Source organism: Camelus ferus, chromosome 11 (genome assembly GCF_009834535.1).
Source record: "Camelus ferus isolate YT-003-E chromosome 11, BCGSAC_Cfer_1.0, whole genome shotgun sequence".
Taxonomy (NCBI): Eukaryota; Metazoa; Chordata; class Mammalia; order Artiodactyla; family Camelidae; genus Camelus; species Camelus ferus.
The window spans coordinates 34,373,066-34,397,784 of NC_045706.1; the positions used below are offsets into that span (position 1 = coordinate 34,373,066).

At 35.9% G+C, this 24,719-nt stretch overlaps 1 protein-coding gene across 2 annotated transcripts in view; it reads right to left on the minus strand.

Annotated features, from left to right (window-relative positions):
• Positions 1-141: 141 nt before the first annotated feature.
• LIPJ (lipase family member J) overlaps positions 142-24,719 on the minus strand; it is a 34,483-nt gene continuing 9,905 nt past the window's right edge. The window contains exons 4-10 of one of the 2 annotated variants that reach the window (XM_032491385.1): positions 22,202-22,400; positions 21,287-21,396; positions 12,522-12,658; positions 11,997-12,143; positions 6,247-6,318; positions 4,702-4,773; positions 142-3,760 (exon numbers count right to left, since the gene is read on the minus strand). In XM_032491385.1, the coding sequence (XP_032347276.1) occupies positions 3,527-3,760; positions 4,702-4,773; positions 6,247-6,318; positions 11,997-12,143; positions 12,522-12,658; positions 21,287-21,396; positions 22,202-22,400 (971 nt within the window). In that variant the 3' untranslated portion in view covers positions 142-3,526. The remainder of the gene's footprint in view (positions 3,761-4,701; positions 4,774-6,246; positions 6,319-11,996; positions 12,144-12,521; positions 12,659-21,286; positions 21,397-22,201; positions 22,401-24,719) is intronic. The other variant, XM_032491384.1, reaches the window with a different exon arrangement.

Sequence of the window (24,719 nt, forward strand, 5' to 3'; positions counted from 1 at the left end):
TTAAATGAAATGTTTTTTTCCCTATAATTTTGATTTTTGAAGTATACTAGCATCCACAAACTTTTCGTCATTTTTAATTGAAAAGAATTTAAAGAAATCAGATTTTTCACTTGAAAGTTTATCTAGAAATAATTGAGAGAACACATTCTTGGGGAGGTGAAACTTCTCTCCCAGTCCTCGTATTCAATTTATCTTCTAAACTCAAGGTAGCTAATGAGCCATGAATCAGGAATGTTGGAAAAGACAGTCCTGGGATTGACTGTTGATACTTCTTACGCTTACTTGAGGCTGAGTAAATTGCTCTCTACTGTCTACTGAGCTAAAGCTCAGTCTCTCCATCGGTGCTGTGGGCATACCACTTGCTCTTTTGTTAAACTCCATGAAATAGCAGGTTAGACCGTACACTGAACTGAAGTCAGCTCACTTTCCCTTTCTGGGGAGAAGAGAGCAAGCACAGGTCAGGAAGCAACAGGCAACCCCAGGTCAGGAGGTTGGGAGGTAAAGGGTGGGCTCTTCATCTTATTGCTCTTCTGCCCTCATATCCCCGAATACACACAAAATACGCACCAGCTAACCAAAAGAGTTTCGAAATCACTGCCATCGTCCTGGCCACCATGGATCCAGAAACGGTCCCACTGATATTTAAGTCACAATGTACAGCCACCACCCCTTGGTGCCAAAAAGAAAAAAAAAAAAAAAAAAGGCAGACCCAGAGGAACATCACATATGTATTGGGTCTATGTCACAGTGAGGAACCTTTAGTCTTATTAAGGCGGCTGCTAACCAACTTGTCCAGTCTCTGCCCCGAGAGAGACATTTTCTTTATCATACTGGTGAGGAACAAACCTGCCCTCTACCATGGAGAGAGACTTTACCTCTGTCTTCTAAGGCTGTTTGGTCTAGGTACACCCTTGGAAAAAAAAAAAAAAACAAACTGATCTGAGACATGCAGAAATACCTTAGTGAACAGTCTCCCTACATCCACCGTTGGTATATTATCTGAATCACCTAGAAGTCTTATTCAAACATGAATATTCCTGACATAGTAGATCCAGGGTGAGTCTAAAAATCTTCATTTCCAACAATTTCCCAGGTGACACTGATACTACTGGTCAGGAATTCCTACCTTGATAATAGTTGTAGATGAAAATTCAACTAACTATCAAGTTAAGAAGAAAAAGAGGGATTTAGTCAAGCCACACTGAGGGTTATAACCTGGGAAGCAGATTCTCAGAAAGCTCTGAGAACTGTTCAGCCTGTTAGAAGTCAAAGGCACAGTTATACATTTTCGAGACAAAGGATAGTACATCAAAATGACACACTGATGTTTTATTCAAGTTCACCACAAATACTAGTTCAGGTATACACTTACAAAGCCAGCAGCAAGTCAACTGTGACTGCCTACAGAGCCGGGAAAGAATGCTATTCTTTTAAGAAGCTACATTGCTAGCATTAGAAGAAAACCGTTGATCTTTAGAGTTGAGCAGATACTCTTAAATGGTATGTTTAAATTTCATTTTGCAATTATTTGATGCTAGTACATAAACATACAACTTATTTTTGTATATTGACCTATCCTGAAACATTGCAAAATTTTAGGATTATTTCAAGCATCCTGAATGATTTGATCTTTCTCCAGAGAGGATTTACTTTCACAGATGGCTAGGGTATTAGTATTCCCAAACTATCTTAGTATGTTGAAAATACATATGATTCAAAATAGAGCTATAGTTCCTGAAAGGGTGCTCAATTTCCACTTTGACTTTATTCCTAGGGTAGGGTACAGTCCATTGAGGTTCTAATCCAAAGCCTGAGGATGGAGGTTTACCAGAAACCTCCCATTGGTAGGCTAAATTGAATTTTTATTCTCTATTAATTTTTTTCAGGCTTTATCATACTTCTGGAATGAGCAGGTGTTGCTAGGATATAAACATCTAAGATGCTAGGCACACTTCTCTGGGTTTCTTTTTCTGGACCCTGTAATTTTTCACTGCATAAAATTTTAGCTGTTGTCTTCAAATAAATGCTTTTTACATATTTCCAGGTCTGAATAACTTAGTCCACCATTACCCAAAACTTCTAACTTATTCTTTAAACTTCAACATAAGTAATTCTTCTAGATAATTATCCTAATACATTAGCCTTCTTAAAGGATCATTTGAAAGCTTTGAAGTAACACATGCTATGTTACCATTCTTGAACTGTTTAAAAAGGTATCTTTAAATATGTATCCATTCTCAGTGTTCTGTTTTAGTACCAAAGGTTACCAAAGAAAGGAAGAACTTATCTTTAACAATGATCTTCAAAGTTATCATTTGCCTTCTCTTAGTTGCATTCACAATAATGAATGCATATATTTTATTTTTTCTTACTATCTATACATATTCCATTTATTTTTTATATAAAAAAATTTAAAGTTCATAAGCATATGTCAAGTACAATTTAGCAACCTAAAAACTGAACTTGACTTTCAATCTCCATTTTGTTTGAGGAAAAAATTTAATTTTCTAATTCAGTAAATTACAAATCGATTTTCTCAATCTTCATGTGGTAAATTCACAATTTTAAACTTCCCCTTTTCAATCTTGCTCTCCTCAAGGATTACAAAAGGCCAATGAAGTTAGGCATTATTCAGGAATTGGAAAGAAGAGGAGTTTGGCCTCCCCCAAAGCATAAATCCTTGCATGTGATTTTGAAGAAGGCTACAGTATCCCTTCATTCCAAATCCCAAGCTTCTTCGCATCTTCCAGAAATCTGTTGAACATGTCCACACTCTTCTGATGTGTAGGACTCTTCAATCTTTCATTTACTACACTGCAGTGCCTATTTTGCGAGGTCACCCTCAAGACTGCTGACCTAGAAATACACTTCAACTGTTATCGCTCTTACACAGTAGGCTGGAAAAGGCAACTGTAGTCTCCCTAAGCTATTCATTCTGGGAAATGAGGATCCCATCCAGTCTCTATGACCTCCCTACTTCTGAAAATGACCTTACGTGGGGCAGAAGGCAGCAACATTACACTGGCATCCAGGCTTTCTTCCTTCTTTCCTCCTCCAAAGTCCTTTACAAAGCTCAGAAAGTGTTTTTACTATTCATTAAGCATAGAGAAAAATTAGCTTTCATATCAGCAAGTATTCTTCTGAACTCTATTTTTTAGGATGTCATATATGCTCATGCTTCTTTGAAGAAAATAAAAACTTTTCCTCAAAAAGCCATCTCTTGCAATTGAAAATGTTTAAGATTATTTTTTCAGTTTTTAGTTATTTGTATTCTATTTAGAAACTTTACAGACTGCTTTGGCTGAGTTATAATCTTCCATTACCCCTGATATAATAAATGCCACTGATTTAATGAATTAAAAGCCTAGGGGCAATGCAAAAAAAATAAAAAATAAAAAAAAATAAAAAGAAAGAAAGAAAAAAAATCCAGACTTTATTTAAATAGCTGGAAAATATACAAAGTAAGAAAAAAATTGGATTTTAATAAAAATTATATAGATCCTTCAACACAGAGTACCATGGTTCTTTACAGATTGCCTTGGATAATGTCAATGATTTCATGGTAAACTTGATGATATACATCTAATCCAAACAAAAAATCTATGTGATTATAGTAAGAAATAGTTTTATGGTAAATATGGTTTCTGATTTCAGGAAGTAAAATGTTAACATCTTCAGGATCAGCCAGCAAGTCACTTTCACCACTCCAAGTTGCAGTGGACACATTCATGTTTGCCACATTGTACAACGGGGAAGTTGTCTAAATACGAAAAGCAAAAATAAGAGTTTCCCAGGGGATAATACATAGAAGGTGTTATTTACTAATTCTTTAAATGATAAATCGAAATAAAAATTTCAAATAAGCTTAATCTAAAATTATTATTAAGAAAGCAATGAGTATGAGAGAGTAGTTATTATAATTTTTACCTAGAAATAAATCAGGTACAAATCAAAATTAGAGAGTTTGTTCTGATTCAGAGTATTCAGACATTCCACACAGATCATTTCATTTTTATTTATAAACAATAAAGGTATTTTTTAAAAATTTTCTATGTCTATATAATTGTCAATATCTGTATCAATAAATGATAAATATTGGTAGTCAAGGTCAAATTTGATTTTATTGAATTTGATCTTTATATTTTACTTCAGAGTTTTACACAAGCAAACTACACCTGGCATGGAGTTTGGCTAAGGCAGAAAAGTATGACGGAAAAGCATAAATTATGAAGTAGGTAGACTTGGGTTCCAGTACTTCAAGACTTTTGTCATCATACTCAGACAATTTTTACCACTTCTCATTAACTTCTACTTTTTTCCTAATTATTGTATTTGTCTTATCTTCCCAAGCACAATAGTTTTACAGTCAAGAACTATATTATGCCTTTTATATCTTATTTAACCAAGCACAGAGATATGTATATCATAAATAGTAATTTTCCTTTTGAGGGATGATGTATTATTCTATTGCTTGTCATTTTCTCTAGACTTATCAAAGGTATTTGTTGTTAAAATACATAGAACCCATGGAAAAGCCACTTTAGTTGAAAATGAAAATATGGATCCAAATCAACATGATCTTCATCTGCTGATCTTTCTCATCATGTTACTGTATTCTTGGGCTTTTCAGGTTAATTTTTACAGCAAAACAATCTCAACTGACCAGGGAGGTAGTTTTTAGTTTTATACATAATTATGTACCTGATTAAAATGAACCAAGTTCAGAACAGGACTGCCCCAGTCAAAAGCTTTCAAGTGACTAGAATTTAAAAGCTGAAAGAAAAATGGAAGAGTTAAGAATATACTCATTTGTTCATTACAGTGGCAGCTGATACAAGTCAGGTATTCATTGCACAGAAGACCTCTTTGTACTAAGTCTGTTGGTGTTTGTGTGGGTGTGGTTCTGTGTTCTTTGCTTCCTTTACATAGGGTAAGAAATGGAAGAGCTAGGAGGTGGGGAGCAGGGGAATTTGCAGACTATAATTCTGCCATCTTCATGTAAATGCACATCTCCCCAAAGGCTTTTACCTTATTAAAGGGGCCCTCTGTATTTAGAGTAACATAAAGTCTCCCCTCAAATCCTCAGCGGCATCTAGAGGTCAAAAGTGAGTGTCTAGGACTAAGTGCACTAGGATTAAGGTAACACTTCCCTCAACATCCTTGCTTTAAAACACAAGGCTCAAGAGCACATCCCACATGCTGTTCACTGAGGTATACCATAAGCAAGGAACAGTGCAGGGCACACAGTAGGTACCTAATAAATACTGTTCCAGTGTATGAATAAATACAAAGGTTGCTTAGACTTCCCTGTTCTAGCTATTACCAGAAATAAAATAAACCTAAAGATAAGCTATAATAAAATTTTAAATTATTTACCTCAAAACAATTACTTAGCAAACATAAACACTTTAAATGAGTAAGCCCTTAACCAATATACTAATAAAACTTTAAATATATCTAGTATTTACTAACTTTAAAGAACACTCATAATCATCATATTTAATTCTCATAATATTTTTGTTAGGTCAGAGAATTATTATCAATTTTACTTTTAAAATTAAAAAAAACTGAATTCATAAAGATGAAATGATCTGGCTCAGTGTCACACTGCCAGTAAGGTTCAGAGAAAAAAATTCAATATCTGGTATTTCCATCTCAAGCACAGTGTTCTCTCTGTGATATTATCCTGGCTCTCAATATTAAGATGATATTCACACTGGATTTTTTTTTCTTCATCAATATTTACTCAACAAATATTCCTGAGTATCTACTAAATGCCAAGAACTCTTAGCCTTGCAAACAGAAAAGTGGACAAAACTTGCTCATGGTAACCATGGAGTTCCCAATTTAACACAGGAGAAAATGTAGTCTAGTAAAAGAGCAGGCACTGAGAGACTTGTGCTCTAGTCTTAGTTATTTGTAAAGAATTAGTTTTAAATATTTGGGCAAGTCAAACGATGGACATGACCTAAATGATCTCTAGTCTACTGTTCTGAATTAACATTTTCTTATTTGTAAAACAGAAAGTAATTATATTGCTCTGATAATTGCTTACATTTAGAGGATCTAATAAGTTATAATATTAACACATAGTATAAACTTTAAAGAATTATACAAATATGTAATAACTTCATTTTACCCTTTTAAATTTATCATTCTATGGCAATGGCATGAAACCTGGAATGATGAGATAAACTGTGAGTAGTATGAATAAAATTTTATCAAAGTACATTTTAAAATTTATACCTGACTCCAGTGGAGCATATTTTGAACAGATGTTCCTGCTGGGTTATGTGACATATAGACATCCATACGGCTCTGAGAGGTTAAAAATTATTTTTATCCTTAGTCCAAGAACAGAAAACAATCTTTGATATTTAGTAAACTAAATAATTTCAAGGAAATTTAATTTCTAATAAATAACATTAATAAAAAAATCATATTTAAATTAAGTACATAAATGTACTTTATTAAATGTATAATTTTTACATTAATGGGGAAGCTATTACTGGTTTTCTAAGTTATGTGGTCCATTACTCTATACTGAAAACAATCAGAAGTGATGTAACACACACATATACACTCACTCAAACACACACACTTTTTGAAAGCACTAAAGAACTAAGAAGATAGAAAGAAATTAACAGGACAAATGGAAGAAAAAACCCCAAAGAACTGCAAGAGAAAAGCGAAGTACTGGAGCCACTTTTTTCTTAAGTTTATTTGCCAATCTCAGAAGATTTGAAATTTCATTTTAAGAACTTAGCTAGCTAAGGAAAGCAAAAAATCAGTCCAGGGCTTGCCAAGGGCAGTTAAGAAATTTAAAAAGAAACTCTTTCCATGATAAACTGGAGTCTCAAAGTTCTACACAACTCAAAGTGAAGTTGAATCAGAAATATAGCAGTGCTCATGTCAATCTGTAATCTAGGTTTGCATTGCCTGCATACTCTCTGAGAACCTCAGTAAACAAGACATACAATGTCAATGTAATAATGTCGATGTAATCCCCACCCAAATCTCAGCACATTATTTTAAGGGTATTGACAAACTGCTTTCAAAGCTTGTATGGAGAGGCAAAAGACCCCAAACAGCCAACACAATGTTGAAGGGGAAGAACAAAATTGGAGGACTGATTTGACACAAACTAAAGACTTACTATAAAGCTACAGCAATCAAGACAGTGTGGTATTAGTGAAAGAATAGACAAATGGATCAATAGACCAGAATAGAAAGCCCAGAAATGGACCTCTATAAATATAGTCAACTGATCTTCGACAAAGGAGCAATGGCAGTGAAACAGAAAAATGATAGTCTCTTCAACAAATAATATTGAAAAAACTGGACATCCACATGCAGAAATAATAATAATAATCTAGACACAGACCTTATAACTTTCACAAAAATTATCTCAAAATGGATTACAGGCCTAAATGTGAAATACAAAACTATAAAATTTCTAAAAAATAGCATTGGAAAAAACCTAAATGACCATGGGTGTGGCAATGAATTTTTAGATACAACACCAAAGGCACAACCCATGAAAGAAATAATTGATAAGCTGGACTTCATTAAAATTAATAATTGAAAATAAAAAATAAAACATATAAATTAAAAACATTAAATTAAAAACTGCTACTCTGTAAAACAGAGTAGTATCAAGAGACTTAGCAGATAGGCCTCACACTGGGAGAAAATATTTGCAGAAGACACATCTGATAAAGGATTGTTATCCAAAATATACAAGAAATTTTCAAACTCCATAATAAGAAAACAAACAATCAGATTTAAAAATGAGCCAAAGACATTAACAGGCACCTCACCTAAGAAGATATAAAGATGGCAAATAAGCATATGAAAAGGTGTCCCACATCATATGTCAACAGGGAAATGCAATGTAAAACAATGATGAGATACCACTGCATACTTGCTGAAATGACAAAAATCCAATTCATCTGTTGATGGACACTTGGTTGCTTCCATATCTTAGCAATTGTAAATAATGCTGCTATGAACATTGGGGTGCAAATATCTTTTCAAATTAGAGTTTTCATTTTCTTTGCATATGTACCCAGGAGTGGAATTTCTGGGTCAAATGGTAGTTCTGTTTTTAGTTTTTTGAGAAACCTCCATATTCTTTTCCACAGTGGCTGTGCCAATTTACCATCCCACAACAATGCATGAGGTTTCCCTTTTCTCCACATCCTCGCCAACATGTGTTATTTGTGTTCTTTTTGTTAATAGTCATTCTGCAGGTGTGAGGTGATAACTCATTGTGGTTTTGATTTGCATTTTCCTGATGATTAGCAATGTTGAGCATCTTTTCACGTGCCCATTGGCCATCTGCATTTCCTTTTTGGAAAAATGTCTATTCAGTTCTTCTGCCCATTTTTTAATTGAGTTTTTTTTTTTTTAATGTTGAGTTATATAAGCTTATATATGTTGGAAATTAACTCATCAGCCATATCATTTCTACAAATTCAATGCACTCCTTATCAAAATACCAATGACATTTTTCACAGAACTAGAACAAATAATTTTAAAATTTGTACAGAAACACAAAAGACCCCAAATAGTCAAAATAATCCTGAGAAAGAACAGAGCTAGAAGGATCACACTTCCTCACTTCAGACAATACTACAAAGGTACAGTAATCAAAACAGTATGGTACTAGCACAAAAACAGAAACATAGATCAATGGAACAGAATAGAGCACAGCAATAAACCCATGCACTTACAGTCAACAAACAAGTAACAAAGTAGGCAAGAATATACAATGGAGAAAAGACAATATCTTCAGTAAGTTGTGCTGAGAAAACTAGACAACTACATGTAAAAGAATGAAATTAGAACATTCTCTAACACCATACACAAAAATAAACTCAAAATAGATTAAAGACCTAAATGTAAGATGAAATACCATAAAACTCCTAGAGGAAAGCATAGACAGAACACTCTTTGACATAAATCATAGCAATATTTTTTTAGATCTGGCTTCTAAAACAAAGGAAATAAAAGCAAAAATAAACAAATGGGACCTAATTAAACTTAAAGCTTTTTGTGCAGCAAAGGAAATCATAGACAAAATGAAAAGCAACCTACTGAATGGGAGAAAATATTTTCAATAATTACTTTAAATATCAATGGACTATATGCTTGGGTCAAAAGACACAGACTGGCTGATTGGACAAAATCCACCTGTTTTGTTGGTATATAGGAAAGTAACTGATTTTTATATATTAACCTTGTATCCTGCAACCTTGCCATAATTGCCTACTAGCTCCAGGAATATTTTATTTTTTATTCTTCGAGATATTCTACATAGATGATCATGTCATCTGAGAACAAAGACAATTTTATATCTTCCTTCCTAATCTGTATTCTTTTTTATTTCCATATCTTGCCTTGTTACATTAGCAAGGACTATCTTTACGATATTGAAAAGGAGTGGTGAGAGGGAACATCCTGACCTTGTACCTGTTCTTATTGGTAAAGCTTCAAGTTTCTCACCATTAATTATGATGTTAACTGTAGTTTTATTGTAGATATTCTTTATCAAGTTCAGGAAGTTTCTCTCTATTCCTAGTTTACTGAGTTTTTATCATGAATGTGTGTTGGGTTTTGTTAAATGCTTCTTCTACCTGTATGGATAAAATCACGTGATTTTTCTTTTTAAGCTTGTTGATGTGACAGATTACATTAATTTACTTTTGAATGTTCACCCAGCCTTGCATAACTGGGATTTCCCCCAGCCTTGCATAACTGGGATTTCCCCTGTATATTTTTCAAAATAAAGTTTCTAGTTGTTTTTGCTCAGAGGACAGTTTTAGACTCTGTTAAGCACTCATGCCCAGAAGTAAAATTCTCATAATGTATTTGTAATCGTTATGTCACCTCTTTTAAGGTTTTTGCCATCTGGCTACCTGGGGGCTTAAGAGAAAATATCTTTTTTTTTTCCCTTTGCAATTCACAGTACTTGGAACTGGTAAAAGTAAAGTTCTGACAGAATAGTTTAAAATGACCTTTATAAAATTTTTTAACAGAAACATTCTACAATTTAAACTCCTAGGTATTCATAGGATCTTAATTCTTCCTTGGGCTTGAAATAAGCTTCAAATATAATGTTTATCCTGAATGGCATATTCCAGATGTTCCTTCCATTAGAGGTCACCACTATTTATCCTAATGTGAGTCAGAAGCATACTCAACCCAAAACACTTAGCCCTACTCATCTTTCTGAATGAAGTTTACCTGTTTTCATAAATGTCTATGAGTAATCTTAGATATTTACCAGAGTCTCTACTTCAACTTTATCAGAGGTAGTAAGGAGGAATTCATTCTCTAAGGGGACTCAAATCATAACCACATACTAATGATAACTGTACTCCGATATCTCAGGCTCATTTCTCCTTATAAGGGTTAGAATGAATTTTTGTAAACCATCACAGAAGAATTACAAGAAGCAGACAAAGTCAAAATTTTGGGTTGTTTGATGGTACGTTTTCCAAGTTATACTGGTGAGAGTTTTTGCTACCTGTTCCTTCTTGCATGATAGCTTCCTTTCAGTTTTCTTACTTGATTTTCTATGCCTGAGTGACATTGGCCTGATTCTATGTACTGCCTGTTTGCAAATTGCAAGATTCTCTTTCAGTTTTTCATACTGCAGGAAAGAAATTCCAAGTCAGACCCTATCTTCCCCAAAGATCTTGATAGGCTCGAGAAGACTGAACTGAATTGAACTGTACTAATACTCTTACCGTTCCCATACATATGGTGTGTGAAATTTTTCCACTTCAGACTATCCCCAATTCTAGAGAAGTTAGTACACAACCATATTACAACCTATAACACTGTCAACTTTTGTTCCAGAATGGAGACCCACAAATTTAAAGGCTAAGAAACCAGAATAGAAGCTTTCCTAATAGTTCATAAAAAAAAGAGTTCACAAAGACACTATAATCACAGAAAATACAGCAACAGCCAAATACACTACCCCAAACATAGAATAAATGAATATGGTAAAATTATATTTATGATTCTTCCAGTCATTCCATGGTACCTTTATGACACTAGATGGACAGAAGAATATGAAAAGTCTATTTTTTTTTAACCTTTTATGGCAGAAAGTACACTGCTCATATCTTTACAGGAAAAGGGGAGAGGACTGGGTTCATTTCTTCTGCTATAAAGTATTTCTTTCAAATTTATGTAATTGTCTATGTTATACAGATAAAGCCCTCTGAGACTGGGGTAAGATCTTCTTGAGGTTGAATAAAATCAACATATCCTTGTGGTGTGAAAAAGCATTTGGGAATTAAGAGAACACCTCTTCTTCTTTGAATGAATAAATTAGTTCTCATTGAGAACTTTCTTAAAAGGTCCAGGTGTAAGAACCAACCAACTAGTCCAAATGCCTCAATTGCTTCTGCCAAATCTTAATGTGCTGAAAAAAATCTTAGAATGAATGCCTACATCTTTAAGAGTATCTGTACACAATCAATACAAATGGCCTTGGCAATGGTAATTGGAGCACCAAAACAGTTTTACACTCCAGAAATCTGATGAATGCCAGAAGCATGTAAGATAACTGGCAGGTACCAATTCTAATTATGGAAGGATCAACAAGTAAGGAAAGGAGTGTTAGGAACCAGGATATAAGAGGAGGAGTTACAGAAAACAAGTGAATAAAAGACTACTCAAATACATGAAACCTCAGGAAACTAACAAACAATAGCAAAGACTAATAAAGATACTTATCACTGTAGTGGCTCTCTATTCCTTACAGAGATCAAGACAAATATGAAAGCCAAATAATCCCAGCAGGCTAATACAAGTTAGTTTCACAATGTTGGTATAGTCACAAAATCAGAAAGGCTAAGAATCTACCTATAAATATAAATGGATAAACCATAAAATGATACACAAGGCATAAAATAAGCACTATTAAGAGCTGCTTTCTAAAAATTGACAAAAAAATCTCAAATGCAACTTGTTCTCACCATATTTAAGTTCTTCTGGTCATATCCAGATATCATAAATAAGATATCACGACAAATTTTACCAAAAATCTTTAGTGGACACAGCTGAGAGCCAACAAATCTTTTAAATGAGGTATTAGGTAGGAAGTCTTTGTTGCCAGAAAAAGCCTGTAAAATAAATTCACTTTATTCATATTTGGAAAACTAAAATAATTAATCCAAAACTGATGTGGTATGTCCACTATATTTACAACCAAATGCATTATCTCACAGTTTAAAATATTTAAATTGAGGGACAAAACTTGGGAGCAGGATGTAGACATCGTTCGATTAATGGATTTTCTATCACAATGGGATGTCCAAAGGTATCATGAGTAAAATTCTATCCTTCTGTAGAAATGAGGCAAGAATCCAGTGCAGATGAAACCAAAAACTTCAATTCGTACACGTGCCTGTGCAAAACACAGCCAAGAGCTTTCATTGTTGAAAGCGCAGAATTATTATCATTTTGGGTTATCAACCACAAAAAGGAAAGGGATAACATACCTTGATCACCGACTTCCAATTGTATGCCATTTTAATTAAAGGGCTTTTTGAGTATTTAATGGAAAAAACTGGCGCTAAGGCAAAAAAGATTTTGATTCTTTCAGCTATCTTCGGTATTGTGGAAAATGTTACGAAGGCTGAAAGAAAATAAAATATAAATGAACTATTCTTAAGCAATTACGAGCATGTAAGAAATGACATCATGGTGAATAAGAGTAAGCCCTGAACAATTAATTTACATATTCATTTCTTAATTCATTTATCAAACATTTACTCATCACCCAATTTGAGACAAGCATATTGATCACAACATAATGCTGATTATTAGGATCAAAAACAAATGCGTAGATCATAAATGAGGATAATTCAGCAATAAATCCGTCTTATAACACTACAGTATAAAAATCAGAAACAATATTATACATTTGTATAACTGGCAATGGTGAAAATGAGGTAAGCGAATTTTTCAGTTAGATGAATCTTACATTTTAGGTCAGAAATTCAGTAAATGTTGAATTGTTTTCATACTTACTTTTTTTTAATTTAATTTAATTTTATTTTTTTTACATTTTTTATTGATTTATACTCATTTTACAATGTGTCAAATTCCAGTGTTCAGCACAATTTTTCAGTCATTCATGGACATATACACACTCATTGTGACATATTTTTCTCTGTGAGTTATCAAAACATTTTGTGTATATTTCCCTGTGCTATACAGTGTAATCTTGTTTATCTATTCTACAATTTTGAAATCCCAGGCTATCCCTTCCCACCCTCCACCCCCCGGTAACCACAAGTCTGTATTCTCTGTCTGTGAGTCTATTTCTGTCCTGTATTTACACTTTGTTTTTGTTTGTTTGTTTTTGTTTTTGTTTTTTAGATTCCACATATGAGCGATCTCATATGGTATTTTTCTTTCTCTTTCTGGCTTACTTCACTTAGAATGACATTCTCCAGGAGCATCCATGTTGCTGCAAATGGCATTATGTTGTCAGTTTTTATGGCTGAGTAGTATTCCATTGTATAAATATACCACCTCTTCTTTATCCAGTCACCTGTTGATGAACATTTAGGCTGTTTCCATGTTTTGGCTATTGTAAATAGTGCTGCTATGAACATTGGGGTGCAGGTGTCATCCTGAAGTAGATTTCCTTCTGGATACAAGCCCAGGAGTGGGATTCCTGGGTCATATGGTAAGTCTATTCCTAGTCTTTTGAGGAATCTCCACACTGTTTTCCATAGTGGCTGCACCAAACTGCATTCCCACCAGCAGTGTAGGAGGGTTCCCCTTTCTCCACAGCCTCTCCAGCATTTGTCATTTGTGGATTTTTGAATGACGGCCATTCTGACTAGTGTGAGGTGATACCTCATTGTAGTTTTGATTTGCATTTCTCTGATAAATAGTGATATTGAGCATTTTTTCATGTGCTTTTTGATCATTTGTATGTCTTCCTTGGAGAATTGCTTGTTTAGGTCTTCTGCCCATTTTTGGATTGGGTTGTTTATTTTTTTCTTATTGAGTCGTATGAGCTGCTTATATATTCTGGAGATCAAGCCTTTGTCGGTTTCACTTGCAAAAATTTTCTCCCATTCCGTAGGTTTTCTTCTTGTTTTACTTCTGGTTTCCTTTGCTGTGCAGAAGCTTGTAAGTTTCATTAGGTCCCATTTGTTTATTCTTGCTTTTATTTTTTCTTCTAGGAGAAAATTTTCGAGATGTATGTCAGATAATGTTTTGCCTATGTTTTCCTCTAGGAGGTTTATTGTATCTTGTCTTATGTTTAAGTCTTTGATCCATTTTGAGTTGATTTTTGTATATGGTGTAAGGGAATGTTCTAGCTTCATTGTTTTACATGCTGCTGTCCAGTTTTCCCAACACCATTTGCTGAAGAGACTGTCTTTATTCCATTGTATATTCTTGCCTCCTTTGTCGAAGATGAGTTGACCAAAAGTTTGTGGTTCATTTCTGGGCTCTCTATTCTGTTCCATTGGTCTATATGTCTGTTTTGGTACCAATACCATGCTGTCTTGATGACTGTAGCTCTATAGTATTGTCTGAAGTCTGGGAGAGTTATTCCTCCAGCCTCTTTCTTTCTCTTCAGTAATGCTTTGGCAATTCTAGGTCTTTGATGGTTCCATATAAATTTTATTATGATTTGTTCTAGTTCTGTGAAATATGTCCTGGGTAATTGGATAGGGATTGCATTAAATCTGTAGATTTCCTTGGGCAGTGTGACCATTTTAACAATATTGATTCTTCCAATCCAAGAGCATGGAATATCTTTCCATTGTTTAAAGTCTTCTTTAAATTCCTTCATCAGTGGTTTATAGTTTTCTGTGTATAATTCTTTCACCTCCTTGGTTAGATTTATTCCCAGATATTTTATTACTTTGGGTGTTATTTTAAAGGGGATTGTTTCCTTACTTTCTTCTTCTGTTGATTTATCATTAGTGTAAAGAAATGCAACTGATTTTTGAACGTTAATTTTGTAACCTGCTACTTTGCTGAATTCTTCAATCAGCTCTAGTAGCTTTTGTGTGGACCTTTTAGGGTTTTCAATATATAGTAACATGTCATCAGCATATAATGACACTTTTACCTCTTCTTTTCCAATTTGGATCCCTTTTATTTCTTTCTCTTGCCTGACTGCTGTGGCTAGGACTTCCAGGACTATGTTGAATAGGAGTGGTGATAGTGGGCATCCTTGTCTTGTCCCAGATTTTAGTGGGAAGCTTTTGAGTTTTTCACCGTTGAGTACTATGCTGGCTGTAGGTTTGTCATATATAGCTTTTATTATGTTGAGATATGTTCCCTCTATACCCACTTTGGCGAGAGTTTTTATCATAAATGGGTGTTGAATTTTATCAAATGCTTTTTCTGCATCGATTGAGATGATCATGTGGTTTTTGTCCTTTCTCTTGTTGATGTGATGTATTACATTGATTGATTTGCATATGTTGAACCAGCCTTGTGTCCCTGGGATGAACCCCACTTGGTCATGATGTATAATCTTTTTTACGTGTTGTTGGATCCTATTTGCTAAAATTTTGGTGAGGATTTTGGCTTCTATGTTCATCAGTGATATTGGCCTATAATTCTCTTTTTTTGTAGTGTCTTTGCCTGGTTTTGGTATCAGGGTGATGGTGGCTTCATAGAATGAGTTTGGGAGTATTCCCTCCTTTTCAATTGTCTGGAAGAGTTTGAGAAGGACTGGTATGAGTTCTTCTTTGTATGTTTGGTAGAATTCCCCGGAGAAGCCGTCCGGTCCTGGACTTTTATTTGTAGGGAGGTTTTTAATTGCTATTTCTATTTCCTTTCTAGTGATCGGATTGTTCAAGTGTTCAGATTCTTCTTGATTTAGTTTTGGTGGACAGTATGTTTCCAGAAACTTGTCCATCTCCTCTAGGTTATCCAGTTTGGTTCCATATAGATTTTCATAATATTCTCCTTTGATATTCTGTATTTCTATTTTGTTTGTTGTAATTTCTCCATTTTCCTTTCTTATTTTGCTAATTTGTGCTCTCTCTTTTTTCTTCTTTGTGAGTTTGGCCAGAGGTTTGTCAATTTTATTTACTTTTTCAAAAAACCGGCTTTTGGTTTGGTTGATTTTTTCTATGGTCTTGTTAATCTCTATTGTATTTAATTCCCCTCTGATCTTTATTATTTCCTTCCTTCTGCTGCTTTTTGGGGCTTTTTGTTCTTCTTTTTCTAATTCATTCAGGTGGTGGGTTAAATTGTTTATTTGAGATTGTTCTTCTTTTTTGAGGAAGGCCTGTATCGCTGTAAACTTCCCTCTTAGCACTGCCTTTGCTGTGTCCCATAGGTTTTGAGTGGTTGTGCTTTCATTCTCATTTGTCTCAAGGTATTTTTTAATTTCAGCTTTGATTTCCTCATTGATCCATTGTTTTTTCAATAACATATTGTTTAATCTCCATGCTTTCCTTTTTTTCTCCTTTGTTTCTCTGTTGTTGATTTCCAGTTTCATGGCATTGTGGTCAGTAAAGATGCTTGAGATAATTTCTATCTTCTTAAAATTGTTGAGGTTTCTTTTGTGCCCAAGTACATGATCGATCCTGGAAAATGTTCCATGTGCACTTGAAAAGAATGTATATCCTATTTTTTGGGGGTGTAATGCTCTGAAAATATCCACCAAATCTAGTTTTTCTATTGTAGTATTTAATTTCTCTGTTGCCTTGTTTATTTTCTGTCTGGAAGATCTGTCTAGTGATGTTAATGCAGTGTTAAAATCTCCAACTATGATTGTATTCCCATCAATATCCCCCTTTATCTCTGTTAGTAATTCTTGTATGTACTTAGGTGCTCCTATATTGGGTGCATATATATTAACGAGTGTAATATCCTCATCTTGTATCACTCCTTTAATCATTATAAAATGTCCTTCTTTATCTTTCTTTATGGCCTTTGTTTTAAAGTCTATTTTGTCTGAAATGAGTACTGCAACACCTGCTTTTTTGGCTTTTCCATTTGCATGGAATATCCTTTTCCATCCTTTCACTCTCAATCTATATGTGTCCTTCTCCCTAAAGTGGGTCTCTTGTATGCAGCATATTGAAGGTTCTTGCTTTATTATCCAGTCTGCCACTCTGTGTCTTTTGACTGGAGCATTTAGTCCATTAACATTTACAGTAATTAATGATAGATGTGTGTTTATTGCCATTTTGAACTTATCTTTGCAGTTGAATTGGTATATCCTCTTTGTTCCTTTCTTCTTCCTTTTGTGGTTTGGTAATTTTCCTTTGTATTTTCATGGATTTTATTTAATTTTTGTGACTCCTTTGTAAATTTTTGGCTTGTGGTTACCCTTTTTTGTAAATCTATTAACCCATTACTATAACTGTTTTTATTAAACTGATAGTAACATGATCTCAAACCCATCCTACTGTTAAAAAAATTTAAAAAAGAAAGAAAAAGATATTCTATATTTCCCTGCCTCCCTCTCCCACTCTCAGTGATTTGTATGTCTTCTTTTATAATTTCATGTTTACTTTATTCGTAATTCATGAGTTATCACCTTTCCAGTTGTGAGTTTCTCATTTCTGTAGCATCCTGCTGCTTTTCTATTTAGAATAGCCCTTTCAATATTTCTTTTAGCATGGGTTTAGTGTTGCTAAACTCCTGCAGCTTTTTTTTGTCTGTGAAACTCTTTATTTCTCCTTCTATCCTCAAGGATAGCCTTGCTGGATAAAGGATCCTAGGCTGCATCTTTTTTTCATTCAGGGCTTTGAATATATCTTGCCACTCCCTTCTGGCCTGTAGTGTTTGTGTAGAGAAATCAGCTGAGAGCCTTATGGGAGTTCCCTTGTAACTTACTCTTTGCTTTTCTCTTGCTGCCTTTAGAATCCTTTCTTTATCCTTGACTCTGGCCATCTTGATTATGATACGTCTTGGTGTGGGTCTATTTGGGTTCTTCCTGTTTGGGACCCTCTGAGCTTCCTGTACTTGGATATCTGATTCCTTCTTTAAGTTTGGGAAGTTTTCAGTCATGATTTCTTCAAAAACCTTTTCAATCCCCTTTGATCTTTCTTCTCCTTCTGGGACCCCTATTATGCGAAGATTGGGATGCTTTATGTTATCCCATAGGTCCCTTATGCTATTTTCATTATTTTTTATTTGCTTATCTTGTAGTTCTTCTGAATGGGTGCTTTCTATTGCCCTGTCTTCTAGATCACTAATTCGTTCCTCTGCATTATCTAGTCGGCTTTGCACAGCTATTAGATCATTCCTCATCTCTGTCAATGAGTTTACCCATTCTACTTGGCTCTTCTTTATAGCTTCAATTTCATTTTTGACATGTTTTATATCTCTAAACACTATCTCTTTTAATTCCTTCAGCAATTTGATCACTCCTTTTTTGAAATCTTGATCTAGTAGGCTATCGATGTCTATTTCGTTGATCTTTCTTTCAGGGGATTTCTCTTCTTCTTTTAATTGGGAAAGGTTTTTCTGCTTCTTCATCTTGCTCATACCTCTCTGGCACTGTGGTTTATGAAGTATCAGTTGTTTATTTTGGTCCTTAAGGATTTTATCTATCTAATACCTATTTAGGAATAGAACTTAGGAAAAAAAGAAAAAAAAATAAGAGAGAGAGAAAGAATTTTAAAAGAAGGGAGAAAGAGGGTTTGAAAACAGTGTATAATGAATAATAGAAGAGCGAGTTGAAGCAGAGTATTAATCGGGTTGAGATGTCCTTTTAAAATCTTTACCAAAAAAAGGGGGGGGGGAGATGAATAGATGTATTTGAAACCTGTGTCTAATCAATAACAGGACATCAAAACCCAAGAGAAATAGAAATGAATTAAGAAGTAAAAATTAAGAGAGTAATAGAAAATAGAACAGGTAAAAACAGATTTAAAAAAAAAGGGGGGGGGGGGTGGGTTTGTCGGTGTTCTCCTGGAGTCTGTGTGCTTTTAATGCGAAGTCTTTCTTCGTCCTGTTTTGGAAGCTCAGCTTGCTGTTTTCAGAGGCTCTCTGTTGGCGCCCTCTTCTGTGCTGCTCCCAGCACCTGTCGGCAAGCAGATCGCGCCTCCTCCTAACACTGGGTCAGGCGCAGCTCTCCTCTGCTGTGGGCGGGCCGGTCGCTGCCTCTCCGGATGCCTCAGTCAGATGTTGCAGACTGGCCAGGTAGGAGGGCGGGTCGTGCCCCCTCCCAGCACCTCGGTCAGGGGCTGTGTTCCTGCCCGAAAGGTGGGGGGCTGCTCTCACTCTACCTGAGCCGCCGGTAGCTCCGCCGCTCTGTGCAGCTGCGTGCTCCGCCCTGGTCAGCGCTCCGCAGGTGGGCTCGGGGAAGACCGAGGGACAGCCCTGTCCCTGCTCCGAGCCAAAACCCAGCTCCTTGTTTGTCTTTGTGGAGCAAGTTCTCTGAGGGACCAGGATGGAAGGATCCTATCTGCCCCGGGCTGCAGGCCCGTCTCAGTCTGGCCTTTGAGGCTGCTAAGCCCTTCGGTGTGGTTGCAGGTTTCGCCCCCGCCCCCGCCTGAGTGCTCAGCGCGGAGGACATGGCGGCTGCGCCTGAGCCCCGCCTCTCTTCCCCCGAAAACTTTCCGCGGGATTTCAGAGATGGGGGTGTGCACCCTTCCCCCGAGAGCACATCAACCTTGCTGTTTTATGGAGCGCCCAGGTTATTCTGCCCTGTGCTCCCACAGCCACGGCGTGCAGCCCCTTGCGTTCCCCCGGGGCTGCCTCCGTGCAGCCGCCCCCGTCCTCCGCCCGGCTTGTGCAGCCTGGCCCTGCCCGCCCGCTGCCGGCCCGCGTCTCAGGCTGGGTGTCGGGGGAACGCTCTGTGCCCGTTTAACTTAGTTCTGTTAGTCAAGGGCTGCTCTGTACAAATCCGAGCCTCGGAGGCTCCCCCTCCGTCCCGCTGGCCTCTCAGTTGGAGAGGGGAGACCCAGCGAGCGAGCGCCAGTCCTCCTTTGCCGCTCCCTCCCCGCGGGACCCGTCCCGCGCTGCTTTGCCTTTTGTTCTTTCTTTTTTTTTTTTCCTTTTCTCCTACCAGATTTTTGGCGTCTTTATCTTTTGAAGAGGGCGATGTTCTGTCGGAGTTCCGCAGGTGCTCTGGTTGGCTGAGTGGGTCTGTAGTTGTGGGTCTTGGTGTATTTGTGGGAGAGGGTGACCTGTGAGCGTCCTTCTACTCCGCCATCTTCTCCTGGAAGTCCATACTTACTTTTAATAAGAATTTTCCTTATCTTCTTGTAAAGAGGATACTAAACACTACTTTACTGATAATTCAGAGTCATTATTATGACAAATAGTAGTTTTTTTCTTTTTAACATCCTATCAAACTATCTACCTGCACACCTTCTCTATTTTTACTGGTTCTTTTTTGTCCTGGGTTCTGAGAAATCAAAGAAGTAAAGAATTGTATATCATACTGTAAGTCAATTAGCTCTGGCATATCACCCATTTTTTTTCTTATTTAATTATTTTCTAGGACTCCTGGTTCCAGATAACTGAACAGCTGATGATAATTTGGACTAAAAGTCATAATAAACATCGGAGAAAAAGATCTATGAGAAATGGGATGAGACTGTTATTCAACACATTTTCTCTGGTATAAAGTAGACTATTCCTATAAGAAAATGATACTCTTCAGCCTAGAAAAGACTCATTTAATACTGGTTCCTATTATAAAATGGACTTTTCTACTTCCAAAATAGAAAGATTAAGAGTGAACAGGTTTACAATACCATTGAAGAGAATTATGTTAGGTCTCAGGGTTTTTTTTTTTTTTTTTCCTGAATGTGAAGTTGTTATGATGCATTAGAACAGAAGCATTACTACTGTGAGGTAATGAAAGTTCTTTTCCTGTCGTCTTTAAATAGAGAAAGGTTTTCTTCATATTTGTGCATTTCTTAAGTTTAATCTTCTCTAAATGCAAAAACATAAATATCCTTTTAAAGTTTTTCACTCGTAAAGCCCTATGCTTCATTTTTAAAATAAAAATAATTATGAAATTTCTATTTGTGGAATAAGTGACAGTAATGACCTCACTGTGAACTTAAGATGGATATCCAAATTTTACATAATTGGAAACAAACAAAACCTTGTTTTTACAGTCAATTCTTTGTGGCTAGAGAAAACTATGTAGAATTAAAGCAAGATGTAAGCTTCCAGGGCACTGCTATGCTATTTTTGTCTCACAGTGCTTTGTTTCACTTACAGGTCTGAAAGCTTATCTACATCCTTAAGAAGGAAAAAATTGTAAAGAGTAATTAAGTAATAGTAGAGGTGATCTTTCTAGCCATACCAATGGTAGTGCCTTGTGAATGGCCAACATAAAATATTTCCTCTTGTTGCGTTTGCTTCACAATGAAATCAATGGAGGCTGGAAGGTCATATTTAGCCATCTCATCAAAACTACAAGAGAAAAAGGAAAATAAGTTCAGACATAGAAAACAAACTTGTGGTTGCAGGGTCGGGGAAAGGGGAGGGAAGGGATAAATTGAGAGTTCAAGAACTGCAGATACTAACCACTATATATAAAATAGGTAAACTACAAGTTTATATTATATAGATAGGGAACTACATTTAATATCTTGTAGTGACCTATATTGAAAAAGAATATGAAAATGAATATATGTATGTATATGTATGACTGAACTATTATGCTGTACACCAGAAATTGATACAACATTGTAAACTGACTATACTTCAATTAAAAAAAAAGAAAAAGGAAAATAAAAATGCACTTTCTACTAATATTATATTAACATTTGAAGATAATGAATAGATAAATATTAAAAGCATTTTTCAACTCACTTTGGGTATTATCAATAAGTTATGTAGTATAGTATGGCTACTGAATAGAGACTTGTGTGAGAAGACGAAGTCAAGGAAATAAAGTAGCCACAACCCAGTGTTATAAAGAGGGTGTTTGTATATTTTAAATACAGTGAAGCAGACTAAGCACATAGGTTACAGAGTGAAAGAACAGTTAAAGGAAGGGTGGGGCAGTCAATAAAGGTTACCACTGAAAAGTGAGAAACAAGCTCAAAATCAAACAAGCACTCTTTAATTTCCAAGGCAAAATTTATATAAATTTTGATGATCTACTGAAAGCCCTGAGTTGAGAAAAAGGACATATATCACTTTATTTCATTCAAAAAGAAAAAAAGTGTTTAATATACTTATAAAATGAAACATTACTTGACTTGTTTTGTACCTGAAAGCCCAGAATTCTTTGGAATTTGTTTCTAGGTACAAGTGTTTCCTGGACCAGGTAGTCCCTCTGCTGTTCCCCATCCACACATCATAACCGGCATCTGCCAGAAGGAAGCCTAGGCTACTGTTAGGAAGATTGGAAATCCAGCTGCTGGCAGATGTGAGCAAACCATGTTGCAAGTATACAACAAGCCTCTGAGCTGGAAAAAAATGCAGAAAATTTATTTTTAAATATTGTGGTGTCTACATGAGTACCTTACCTCAAATTCAATCTCCTAAGACATGATAGTTTGAAGATTTTTTAAACTGCATAAATAGGGCAAATTATAACATTTAATCCCATTGTATATGAGAATTGTTTAACACAGTTCACTAATGAATTTCTTTCAAATGACCAATAAGGCAATTCGGTCATGTTATACTTAAATATAGAAAATTTTAAGGATATAGAATATTCAAATATCTAACTAATCTGGGTACTCATATACATTTTAAATAATGTATTACATAAAATACATTTCCTATGATTTTCCCACTTTTTCATTTCATAAAATAATTTTACAATCACATTTTCACAGGTGTATTCAATATAGGTGTCATTTTTAGAACCACTATTTTAATCACCAGAGTTCCCAGAGCCCTAATTTATACTTTTAGGTTTTTGAGAAGCAACACCTTTTGAATAACATAGGATGTGCTCACTAGTAACTTGATTTTAAGTCCTAAATTGCCGTTGACACACAATCCACATCATTATTATCTACTGTAGTGATGCTGTTGTTGTCCTGCATACATCCCACTAATTAGGCTGATGCTCCTGTTCTCCAGCTGTTGTGTTGGCTGCCAACTGTACACAGCTGCTCTTTCTCTGGGGATGCACTCTTGGCATTATTGGCTAAATGGGAGCTCCCACATTGGGGATGGAAGGGGACAACCTACACTTTGACCAACTGACACAAGGTACAGAAGGATGACTCCCATGCTTCAAGGTCAGACCAACTCTGATGTATTTCATGTTCTCTATCTATCCAAGGGGGCCCGGCTGAAGCTGGATTCCAGTTGAGACCACATCTTCGCTTAACTCCTTCCTCTACTTTCTTCTGTTTCCTCCGTCACCTTTTCCCCCGAGATTCCCTCAATAAACCACGTGCACTCAAATCCCTGTCACAGACTCTGCTTCTGGGGAACTTGGCCTGAGTTACTACCAAAAGTGATCAAGGAAGCAGACATTTAAAGATGAGAGTATGGAGTTGGACTACTTGTGGTTTGCTGGCAATGAGGATCACATCATTGATTGCAGGTGGAGTACTGAAAGAACCTTGAATGTTGTGGTACTCCAATGGCTAAAATACTCACATATGACACAGGAAAGGGCTGACTGCCTTATACAGTATCTCTGACAAAGAAGTACAGCAAAAATATTATCATGAGGTATGGGGAGTTGGGTAGCTATTGCTGCGTGTCAATGATAATCTGAAGAGAGAAAAATTATAGGCTCAGAGCAATCAATCACCAATTCAAAGTAAAGAGTGAATGAAAGTGGTAAGACCTCCTTGGCATCACATAAAACCCTCATCTTCTATAGCCAGAGGCTAACTGAGGTGAAAATCTTGGTCAGGACCTAATTGTAAGAACAACAGAACTTCAGGAGGGTTGAATTTTCAGCCATGGGAAGAACCCATACTATATTTCAGGGTCTTGATAGGGAAGTAGGACTTTGGGACCTGAGATGAAAATATTTGGGTAGAGGAGCTTCAGAAACTTGAGTCTCAGATTTCCCTGAACTCAGTGGGACTACAGAAGTGACCCACTCCTCTTTGTTAGAGGATAATGTTCCCCTGACTTAGATACCTTTCAGAACAAGGATTCCCCTTCCTCAAGATCCACACCAATCTCCTCCTGGGTACAGAATCAGTAACTATGATTGAGTTCCAACATGGCTTGACTGAAAAAGTACTGCATCTGCTGAAGGAAAGGAGAAATTATACACAAAAGAGCTACAAAATCTAGCTAATCGTTATGTAACAGCAGGAACTGAGAGAGAATGCCTGGGTGTTGGATCAAAGCGGGAAATTATATATATATATTCCTGGATAAGGGGGAGTTTATTCGTATGAAAGTGCACTCCTATGACACAGGATTTAACACACTGGCACAATGGTTCCAGAGGTCAGTCAGTCCTGACATTCTGCTGAGATTTCCTGGAAGCTTAGAAAATTCCAGAATTGCAACAGCAGATTATGTAAGAAAAAAAAGGGGGGCTTAGATGAAGATATACTAAATCTATTAAATAAGACCAGAACACTCACCATCTGATTAACGTGTCTTGGGAGAGCTTGGAGGAAATTCCATTTATCAACTTGCAAAAGACTCTGGTGAGGACACCAGCAGGATTTAAAATCTTAGAAGTAAAGAGCTTATGCTTCCATTTTGGTAGAAGTATCATTCCTACTTTTAAAATGAATTAAGTTCAAATTCATAACTTTAAGAAAACTCACCAGAAAGCTGGTATCACAGAG